Source organism: Falco cherrug, chromosome 15 (genome assembly GCF_023634085.1).
Source record: "Falco cherrug isolate bFalChe1 chromosome 15, bFalChe1.pri, whole genome shotgun sequence".
Taxonomy (NCBI): Eukaryota; Metazoa; Chordata; class Aves; order Falconiformes; family Falconidae; genus Falco; species Falco cherrug.
In genome coordinates, this window is record NC_073711.1 from 1 (window position 1) to 10,760 (window position 10,760).

The following is a 10,760-nucleotide window of genomic DNA, read 5'->3' on the forward strand; positions in this document are numbered from 1 at the left end:
GAGGGGGACCCCCCAGCCCCTCCCCCCAGCCAGGGGCACCCCCCACCTGGGGGAACCCTGCTGACCTGGGGGGGGCTGGATGGCTGGGGGGGGGGGGGGAATTGGGGGGCTGGGGGGGAATTGGGGGGTGGGGGGATGTTGGGGTGGGGGAGGGGCACCCCAGTAGTGGTATACGGGGGGTGTTGGGGTGCCGGAGGGCTCGCTTGGGGGAGCATTGGGGTGCTGGGGGGGTCCCAGATGCCTGGGGGGGGGGTGTCACTGTGGGCGTTCGTGGTTGGGCGAGGGGGGGTTGGGGTCACCCAGACACCTGCCCCACCCCCGCCCGCCCTTCCCAGGGGATGGGTAGGGACTGATATGTCCCCAGTGGCAAACTGGTTTGTACTGGGAGCTGTTAGTGGTGTCAATAAAGGCGCTGCCGCCCCGTGGTGTGTGTGGGATGGGTGCACCTGGGTGTACTGGTCATACTGGGTGGAGCTGGGCTGGGCCCAGCAAGGGAACTGGGGTGGAACTGGGACGAGGGCCAAGCCCAGTGTTGCAGACTGGGAGCTTTACTGGTCCAAACGGGTGTAAGTGGGATGGGGCTGGGCACACTGGAGGGAACTGGGAGGTAACTGGGGATGGGGTCCAAACCCAGTGCTCCAGCTGTGGTAGAACTGGGATGAGGGCTGAGGCCAGTGGTGTAAACTCGGGTGTAACTGGGGTGTCACTGGGATGGGGCTGGGCCCACTGGTAGGAACTGGGAGGTAACTGGGGTGGGAGCCAAGCCCAGTGCTCCAGTCTGGGGGCTTTAATGGTCCAAACTGTGTGGAACTGGAATGGGGGGGGCCGAGCCCAGTGGTGTATACTGGGGCAGAGCTGGGATGGGGGCCGAGCCCAGTGCTCCAAACTGGGATGGAAGTGGGCGGGCGGCTGAAGCCAGTGGTCTGAACTGGGGGATAACTGGGGTGTAACTGGGATGGCGCTGGGCCCGGTGGTGAGAACTGGGGGGTCCCTGAGGCAAGGGGCAAACCCAGTGCTCTGGACTGGGGGCTTTACTGGCCCAAACTGGGATGGAACTGGGCTGGGGGCCAAGCCCAGTGGTCCAAACTGGTCCGTGGGGTCTAAACCGGGGTGTAACTGGTCATACTGGGTCCCCAGTACTGGATCAGGTGGGTAGAGTGGTGCTGGGCCAAGGCTTAGGGGTGCAAACTGGGGTGTAACTGGGATGTAACTGCCCAGCCCCAGTAGTCAGCTGGGATGGCACTGGGGTGAACTGGCGTGCGGCCCAGTCCCAGTGGTGCAACTGGGATGGCACTGGGGTGAACTGGCGTGCGGCCCAGTCCCAGTGGTGCAACTGGGATGGCACTGGGGTGAACTGGGGTGCAGCCCACCCCCAGTTGTGCAACTGGGATGGAACTGGGGTGCAACTGGAATGCCACTGGGGTGGCGCCCAGCCCCAGTTGTGCAACTGGGATGAAACTGGGGTGCAACTGGAGTCAGTTGGGATGCCACTGGTGTGGTGCCCACCCCCAGTTGTGCAACTGGGATGGAACTGGGGTGTAACTGGAGTCAGCTGGGATGCCTCTGGGTTGGGGACCAGCCCCAGTTGTGCAACTGGGATGGAACTGGGGTGCAACTGGAGTCAGCCAGGTTGGAACCGGGATGGCTTCCGGCCCCAGTTGTGCGACTGGGCTGGAACTGGGATGCGGCTGGGGTGTAACTGGTCCGAGGGCTGCTGATGCAAGCAGGGGTAGAACTGGTCTTACTGGGCCCAGTGGTGTAACTGGGTGGACCCAGGGGTCCCTGTGGGGTGCAGGAGTGTTCTGACCGGTTGAGGCCGGGGAATGGGAGGAACTGGGGGGGTGAACTGGGAGGAACTGGGGTGGGACTGGGGCTGTGGGGGTGGTGCAGGGACCCAGGAGTGCCCCAGGGGAGCCGGCAGTGCCACGGGGGGCGCCCAGCAGGGACCCCCAGGGACCAGGGAGCACCCCCAGGACCCCGGAGGCACCCCCAGGACCCCGGAGGGACCCCAGGGCACCCCAAGGACACCAAGGACCCTGGAATCCCCGGTGGCGCTGTCTTCCCCCAGGGGGCCCCCAGTGTCCCCAGATGTCCCCGAGGGGACCCTGTCCCCCCCAGGGGACCCCCCGGTGGCCGGCGGGGGGGTGCGGTACCACGTGAGGGTGACGACGGGGGTCCCAGTGGGGGGGGGGGGACGCTGGCGTCTGTGTCCCTCAGCCTGGTGGGGACGAGGGGACAGAGCCCCCCCTGCCACCTTGACTGGCCCCTCCACCACCTGCGCCCCGGCACCGTGAGTGGACTGGGGGGGGGGACGGAAAGGGACTGGAGGGGGACTGGGAGGGACTGGGAAGGGACTGGGGGGGGAACGGGAAGGGACTGGAGGGGGACTGGAGGCACTGCGGGGCACTGGGAGGGACTGGAAAGGGACTGGGAAGGCACTGGGAAGGGACTGGAAGCACTGCGGGTCACTGGGAGGGACTGGGAAGGGGTTGGAGGGGCACTGGGAGGGTGAAGGAACTAGAGGGGGGCTGGGAAGGACTAGGGGGGCACTGGGAGAGGCTGGGAGGGACTGGAGGGGGACCGAGGGACGCTGACAGAAACCGGGGGGCACTGGGAGGGGACTGGTGGGGACCTGGGAGAGGGACTGGGAAAGAACTGGGAAGAGACTGGGGAGGACTGGGAGGCATGAGGGGGGGATGGGGGGGTGACACGAGGGGTGACAGGGGGTGACAGGCGGTGCCACCGCAGACAGTGGCCGTGGAGGTGACGTCGGCGCGGCCCCTGGGGACCCTCCTGCTGCTGCGGCTGTGGAAGGAGCCGCTGGTGTCCCTTGTCCCCGACCGCTGGTTCTGCGCCTGCGTCACCGTCACCGGGCCCCTGGGGGACAACGACGACAAGGGGGACACCGGGGACACCCCCAGGGCCACCTTCCCCTGCTACCGCTGGCTGGAGAGCGGCCTCCTGGAGCTGCGGGAGGGCACCGGTGCGGGGACACGGGGGGACACGGGGGCACATGCGGGATGTGGGGGGATGGAGACGTGGGGACAAGAGGACACCATGGGGACACACGGTGTCATATGGACATGGGGGGACATGGGGACACCACGAGGACACCGTGAGGACATCAAGGGGGCGTGAGGACATGGGGACACCAAGGGGACACCAAGAGGACACCATGGGGACACACGGGGACACCTGTGACTCCCACCACCTGCCGTGCCGTGGGGAATGCGAGCACTGGGAGGCAACTGGAGACACTGGGGACACCTGTGTGATGTGTCCCCGTGTCCCCCAGCCCGGACACCGAATGGGGCCACCTGGGAGCCGCAACTGCTGCAGCAGCGCCAGGAGGAGCGGAAGGAGCGTCGGGAGGCCTTCCAGTATGGACTGGGAGCACTGGGGAGGGAGCAGGGAGGGCTGTGAGGGCACTGAGAGTGAACTGGGGGGCACTGGGAGGGAAGTGGGGGACACTGGGAGCCCTGGGAAGGCACTGGGAGGGAATTGGGGGACACTGGGAGCCCTTGGAGAGCAGTGGGAGGGAACTGAGGGCCGCTGGGGAGCACTGGGAGCATTGGGAGGGAGGCACGGGAGGGGACTGGGAGGACTGGGAGGGCACTGGGGGTGACTGGGATGTTACTGGGAGCCCTAGAAGCAGGACCCATCTCCTCCCGCCAGGTTGGTGCCCTACGCCCCGGGGTGGCCCTGGCACCTGCGGGCGCTGCCCCCCACCCTGTGCCCCTGGCCACCCCCCCCGGCCCCCCCATCGGCCTCGTCACCCGTGTCGCCAGCGTCACCAGCGTCACCAGTGTCACCAGCACCACCGCCGCTGTCCCCCAGCCTGGCCTTTCCCCTGGGACACCGTGCCAGCATCGCTGCCCGCGCCGCCGCTGCGTCAGTGTCCCCTCTGTGTCCCCAAGGGTCCCCAAGTGTCCTGACCACTGCCCCACCCTGTCCCTGTGTGGTGTCCCCACGGTGTCCCCATGGTGTCCCCCATGTCCCCACGGTGTCCCCATGGTGTCCCCATGTCCTCCATGTCCCCGCAGTGTCCCTATGCCCCATGTCCCTATGTCCCATGTGCTTGTGTCCCCACAATGTCCCCACGTCCTTCATCCCCAGTGTCTCCATGTCCTCCGTGTCCCCATCGTGTCCCAACAGTGTCCCCATGTCCCTGTGCCCCCCACCCACGTTCCCTGTCCCCCTTCCCCCTGTCCCCTGTCTCATGTCCCATGGCCCCATGGCCCCTACCCCTGTCCCTTGTCCCCCCGCCCCCTGCCCATGTCCCCCTGTCCCCTGTCCCCCCGCCCCCTGCCCATGTCCCCCTGTCCCCTGTCCCCAGCCAGGTCCGGGTGCGCCTGCGGGGACTTCGCGGTGGCGACTCCTGGCGCAGCTTTGAGGACATTCAGGAGGCGCTGGGGGCGCCCGGGACCCCCATCAGTGGTGGGTTCCCCTCCCCCACAGCGGGGGGAAACAGGTGCCTGGGGGCGGGTGTCCCCCAATGTCCAGGGGGCCCCAGGCACTGGGGGGGGGGGGGTCCCGATGTCTGGGTGCACCCAAGTGTTGGGGGGTCCCAGGGGTTTGGGGGGTCTCAGGTGCCTGAGGGGGGGTGCCGGGGGTCTGAGGGGGGGGTCCCAGGTGCCTGAGGGGGGGTGCCGGGGGTCTGAGGGGGGGTCCTGGGGGCCTGATGGGGTGTCCCAGGGGTCTTGTGGGGGGTCCCAGGTGCCTGAGGGGGGGTCCCAGGTGCCTGAGGGGGGGTCCCGGGGGTCTGGGGGGGGTCCCGGGGGTCTGAGGGGGGGTCCTGGGGGCCTGAGGGGGTGTCCCAGGGGTCTTGCAGGGGGTCCCAAGTGCCTGAGGGGGGGTCCCAGGTGCCTGAGGGGGGGTCTGAGGGGGGTCCCGGGCGCCTGAGGGGGTGTCCTGGGGGTCTGGGGGGAAGTCCCAGGTGCCTGAGGGGGGGGTCCCAGGGGTCTGGGGGGTCCCGGGCGTCCGAGGGGGTGTCCCGGGGGTCTGGGGGGAAGTCCCAGGTGCCTGAGGGGGGGTCCCAGGTGCCTGACCCCCCCGCAGAGTACGTGCTGCAGCACTGGCAGGACGACGCCTTCTTCGGGGCGCAGTACCTGAGCGGGGTGAACCCCGTGCTGCTGCGCCGCTGCGCCCGCCTGCCCCCCAACTTCCCCGTCACCCCCCCCATGGTGGCACCCAGCCTCGGCCCCGCCACCACCCTCCAGCGCGAGATGGAGGTGAGCCCCCCCGGGGTCTGGGGTCCCACATGCCCAGGGTGGGTGGGGGTCTCAGGGACCCCAGTATTTGGGGGGTGCCGGGCATCCAGGGTGGGCTGGGGGACCCCAGGGTTGGGAGGAGAACCCAGGGTTGGGGTTTTTTTTTGGGGGGGGGGGGGGCACGACGTGCGCTGATGCTGGGGGACCCAGGTGTCCGGCGCAGGGTGGCGGTGCCGGGGGTGCTGGGGACCCCAGTGTATATGGGACCCAGGTGTCTGGGATGGGGTGGGGGGTCCCAGCCATGTTTGGGGGGGCACACGATGCCCCGATGCGCAGGGGGGCCGCGTGTTCCTGGCTGACTACGCGCTGCTGGAGGGGGTCCCCACGGGGCGCATCGCGGGGGAGCCCCAGTTCCTGGCCGCCCCCCTCTGCCTGCTCTGGCTCAGCCCCCGCGGGCAGCTCCTGCCCGTCGCCATCCAGGTACCCCGCCCCCCACGTCCCCCCACATCCCTACGTCCCCATGTCGCACTGGTCCCCGTGGTGTCCCCGTGGTGGCACCATGGTGTCCCCACATCCCCATGTCCTGTGTCTCCACGGTGTCCACATGTCCCCCCACATCCCCATGTTCCCATATCCCCATGGTGTCCCCATGTCTCTGTGGTGTCCCCATGTCCCCCTGGTCCCCAGGTGTCCCCATGTCCCCCATGTCCCCATGGTGTCCCCTGGTCCCCATGGTGTCCCCATGTATCCCCATGTCCCCCTGGTCCCCATGTGTCCCCATGTCCCCCATATCCCCATGGTGTCCCTTGGTCCCCATGGTGTCCCCATGTGTCCCCATGTCCCCCATGTCCCCATGGTGTCCTCTGGTCCCCATGGTGTACCCTGGTCCCCATGGTGTCCCTTGGTCCCCATGGTGTCCCCATGTGTCCCCATGTCCCCCTGGTCCCCATGGTGTCCCCTGGTCCCCATGGTGTCCCCATGTCTCTCTGGTGTCCCCATGTGTCCCCATGTCCCCCTGGTCCCCATGTGTCCCCATGACCCCCATGTCCCCATGGTGTCCACATATCCCCATGGTGTCCCCTGGTCCCCATGGTGTCCCCATGTCTCTCTGGTGTCCCCATGTGTCCCCATGTCCCCCATGTCCCCATGGTGTCCCCATGTCCCTCATGTTACCATGGTGTCCCCATATCCCCATGGTGTTCCCTGGTCCCCATGGTGTCCCCATGTGTCCCCATGGTGTCCCCTGGTCCCCATGGTGTCCCCATGTCTCTGTGGTGTCCCCATGTGTCCCCATGTCCCCCATGTCCCCATGGTGTCCCCATATCCCCATGGTGTCCCCTGGTCCCCATGGTGTCCCCATGTGTCCCCATGTCCCCCTGGTCCCCATGGTGTCCCCTGGTCCCCATGTCTCTGTGGTGTCCCCATGTCCCCCTGGTCCCCATGTCCCCCCATGTTCCCCATGTCCCCATAGTGTCCCCTGGTCCCCATGGTGTCCCCTTGTGTCCCCATGTCCGCCTGGTCCCCGTGGTGTCCCCATGTGTCCCCATGTCCCCCTGGTCCCCATGGTGTCCCCACATCCCCCTGTCTCTTCGCCCCTTCCCCCCCACCCCCGTGTCGTCCCCCCCGCTGACCCCCTCTGTCCCCCAGCTGTCGCAGCAGCCCGGCCCCCAGGCCCCCATCTTCCTGCCGGGGGACGGGCCGTGGGGGTGGGCGCTGGCCAAGCTGTGGGTGAGGGGCGCCCACTTTGCCCTGCACGAGATGGTCACCCACCTGCTGCACAGCCACTTCCTCGGGGAGGCCTTCGCCCTGGCCACCCACCGCCTGCCCACCTGCCACCCCCTCTACCAGGTACCCCCAACCCCCCAAACCCCTGGGCACACCCCCCCCCCGGCACCTGGGACACCACCCACCCCCCCCCCCCCCAAAACCCTGTGTCCCTCCAGACATTGGGACCTCTCCAGACACCTGGGCACCCCCCCACATCTCCATGTCCCCGTGTCCCTGGAGTCCCCCTGGTCCCCATATCCCCCATGTCCCCATGTCTCCTATGTCTCCGTCACTTATGTCAGATGTCCCCATCTTGCCCTCACCCCCATGTCCCTATGTGTCCCACGTCCCCATCACCAACATGCTGGATGTCCCCATGTCCTTGATGTCCACATGTCCCCTGTCCTTATGTCCCCAATGTCCCCATGTCCCCAGTGTCCCCCACGTCCCCATATCCCCCACGTCCCCATGTCCCCAGTGTCCCCATGTCTTCTATATCTTCTTCACCTACGTCATATGTCCCCATGTTGCCATCACTCCCATGTCCCATGTCCCTATGTGTCCCATGTCTCCATCACCAACATGCTGCATGTCCTGAATGTCCCCATGTCCCCAGTGTCCCCATGCCTCATGTCCCCATGTCCCCTCAGCTCCTGCTGCCCCACTGCTGCTACACCTTCCACATCAACATCTTGGCCCGGGAGACGCTGCTGAACCCCGGGGGGATCATCGACCAGGTCAGTCAGACCCCTGAGTGTCCCCCCGCCGGGTGGCACCCGGACCCCTCTGTCCCCCTGGTGGCACCCAGGCACCTGCACCCCACTCTGGTGGCACCCAGATGCCTGGATCCCCCAGGGACAGGTGGAACTGGGGGTCTTGGGGGAGAACACTGAGAGGGGGTGGTGTCCCCAGGCCACCGCCTTGGGGCGGGAGGGGACGCTGGAGCTGGTGGCCCGGGGGACGGCGGCGCTGACCTACACGGAGCTGTGTGTCCCTGATGACTTGGAGAACCGCGGGGTCACCGACATCCCCAACTACTACTACCGCGACGACGCCCTGGAGATCTGGGGGGCCATCAAGAGGTGGGGTGGAGACATGAGGATGGGGCACGGAGGTGGGGAGGACATGGTTGGGGACATGGGGAAGGGACAACGGGATGGGGACATAGGGTTGAGGACAATGGGGATGGGGACGTGGGTGGGGATGATGGAGATGGGACAATGGGGATGGGAACACAGGGATGGGGACATGGGGATAGTGGCGATGGGAATGGGGACATGGGGATGGGGACATCAGTGATGGCAGCAACAGGGCTGGGAACATGGGGACAGGGCTGGGAGCTGCTGGGGTGGTGCTGGGGCAGGGGACACAGCCCTGTCCTCCTATCACTGATGTCCCTGTGGTGGCCCAGCTTAGTGCAGGGGATCGTGGCACTCTACTACCCCGAGGACAGTGATGTGGCCGAGGACTACGAGCTCCAGGACTGGGTGGGCGAGATCTTCACCTACGCTGCCCTGAGCAACGAGAAGACGGGTAGGGGGCCCGAGGATGGTCACGGTGACAGTCATGGCCATGGCCGTGGTCATGGTCACAACTGTCCATGGTGGTGACCATCGTGGCCATCGTCGTGGTCACACCATGGTAATGACTGTGGTGATGGTGACTGTTATGGCGATGGTCGTGGTCACATCATGGTGCTGGTTGTTGTCCTGGCCACCCCACGGCCGTGGTTATGGTCACGGCCACGGTCACAGCCAGACTGGTCACGTGCCATGGTCGTGGCCACGGTCCTGCCACGAGCTGGGCATGTGGTGGCCACAGTCACGCCGCGCCTGTGGCAGGTTGGTGGGGGACCACGTGTGGGGGCTGCCCATGGCGGGTGAGGTCGTCGCTGACCTCCTGCCACCCCCCACCCAGGCTTCCCCTCGAAGCTCCGCACCCGCGCCGAGCTGGTGAAGTTCGTCACCATGATCATCTTCTGCTGCTCCGCGCGGCATGCTGCCGTCAACAGCGGCCAGGTGGCACCTGGCGGGGGGGGCATCGGGACATGGTGGGACACAGGGGTGTGGGGGAACTTGGGGGGTGCGGAGACCCAAGCGCCCATGTGGGGCTCAGAGGTGGCCGTGGAGCCACCTTGGTGGCACCTGGGGACTTGGGGATGTTACAATCACCTGGGCGACCCTGGTAGGACTCGGGTGACCCCAGCAGAGGTTGGGCGGCCCGGGTGCCCAAGCCCTCGCCCTGACACCCCGCCCCCCCCCCCCCAGTATGACTACGCTGCCTGGATGCCCAACACGCCGGGGACACTGCGGCGGCCACCACCGAGGACGAAGGAGGAGGCCACCGCCGAGCTGCTGCTGGGGACCCTCCCGTCCCCCAGTGCCACCGGCGCCCTCCTGGCCCTGCTCAGCGTCGTCAGCTACGAGGGCGGGGAGCAGGTGAGAGGGCACCCGCGCAGTGGGGTGGGCACCCAGCGACCCCCAAAGGGACCCAGACACCTGGGTGGGCACCCAGCGACCCCCCTGGTGACCCAGGTGTCCGGGCCCCCCATGACCCCCTCGCCCCCAGCGCCCGCTGGGCTCCCGCCCCCAGGAGCTCCTCACCGGGGCAGCCCCCCAGCAGCTCCTGGAGACCTTCCGGCGCCGCTTGGCCGCCATCTCCCGCCGCATCCGCCGCCGCAACGCGGGGCTGGCGCTGCCGTACCCCTACCTGGACCCCGCCTGTGTCCAGGAGAGCGTCTCCATCTGAGCCCCACCACAGGGCTCCCCCCCCCCCCCCCCCCCCCGTGTCCCCAGGGTGTCCCAACCCCCCCCGAGTGTCCCCAACTCCCTCGGACCATCCTCAGTCCCTCTGAATGGCCCCAACCTTCTTGGACCATCCTCAGCCCTCCCCGTGGTGTTCCCAACATGTCCCCAACCCTGCCCTGGTGTGTCTCCTGCTCCCCCCCCCCAGATGTCCCCAGCCTCCCTATCCCACCCCGCACCAAGGATGGTGTGTCCGCCCCCCGCCCCCCCGGTGGGTCCCCAAACTCCTTGGACTAGCCACAAATGTGTCCCCAACCCTCCTGGATGTCCCCAATCCTCCTAGATGTCCCCAACCCTCCCTGGGGCTCCCCAACCTCCTTGGGTCATCCCCAACTTCCCTGGGTGTCCCCAGCCTCCCCATCCCCCCACCCTCCAACGTGTCCCCAACCCCCCTGGTGTGTCCCCAACCTCCCCCAGGACACCCCAGCCTTCCCCATCCCATCGTCACCCCCCCAGTGTGTCCCCAACACCCCCACCATGGAATGTCTCCAACCCTCCTGGATGTCCCCTACCTCCTTGGACCATCCCCAAGTGTGTCCCCAACCTCCCCAGATGTCCCCAACTCCCTCCTAGGATGTCCCCAATCTCCTTGGGCCATCTCTAAGGTCCCCACCTCCCTCAGCCCTGCCTCAGTTTCCCCAGCAGCCCCCACCTGAATGTCCCCTGTGTCCCTCCACCGTGGGGGGGACACAGGGAATAAACGTGGCCCCTCCCCCACCCCTGCACGGATTGGGACTATGTTTGTGGACAAGGGACAGCTGACCATGGCACCACCATGGCCATGGGGACAAGAAGCCCATGGGGACATGGTGACACCTCAGTCATTGCACTGAGGGGCACCCTAGAACATGGGGACATGAGTCACCATAATCGTGAGCATGTGGGACACCATGGCCACGAGGACACCATGGTCTGTGGGGATGACAGACACCATGACCATGGGGACATGATGCCCCTGGGGACAGGGGACATGAAAGCT

General features: G+C 67.2%; 1 protein-coding gene across 1 annotated transcript; it reads left to right on the top strand.

The window, feature by feature from the left end:
- Positions 1-2,748: 2,748 nt before the first annotated feature.
- Positions 2,749-9,725, top strand: LOC129737405 (polyunsaturated fatty acid lipoxygenase ALOX15B-like; the record flags this gene model as incomplete). The annotated part of the gene is made up of 12 exons (XM_055727327.1): positions 2,749-2,983; positions 3,296-3,380; positions 4,337-4,406; positions 4,986-5,231; positions 5,547-5,690; positions 6,858-7,058; positions 7,628-7,714; positions 7,890-8,059; positions 8,389-8,510; positions 8,895-8,995; positions 9,245-9,415; positions 9,546-9,725. Coding segments are annotated over 12 exons (1,812 nt in total), but the record flags the coding sequence as incomplete, so codon positions are not given.
- Between the last annotated feature and the right edge of the window lie 1,035 nt (positions 9,726-10,760).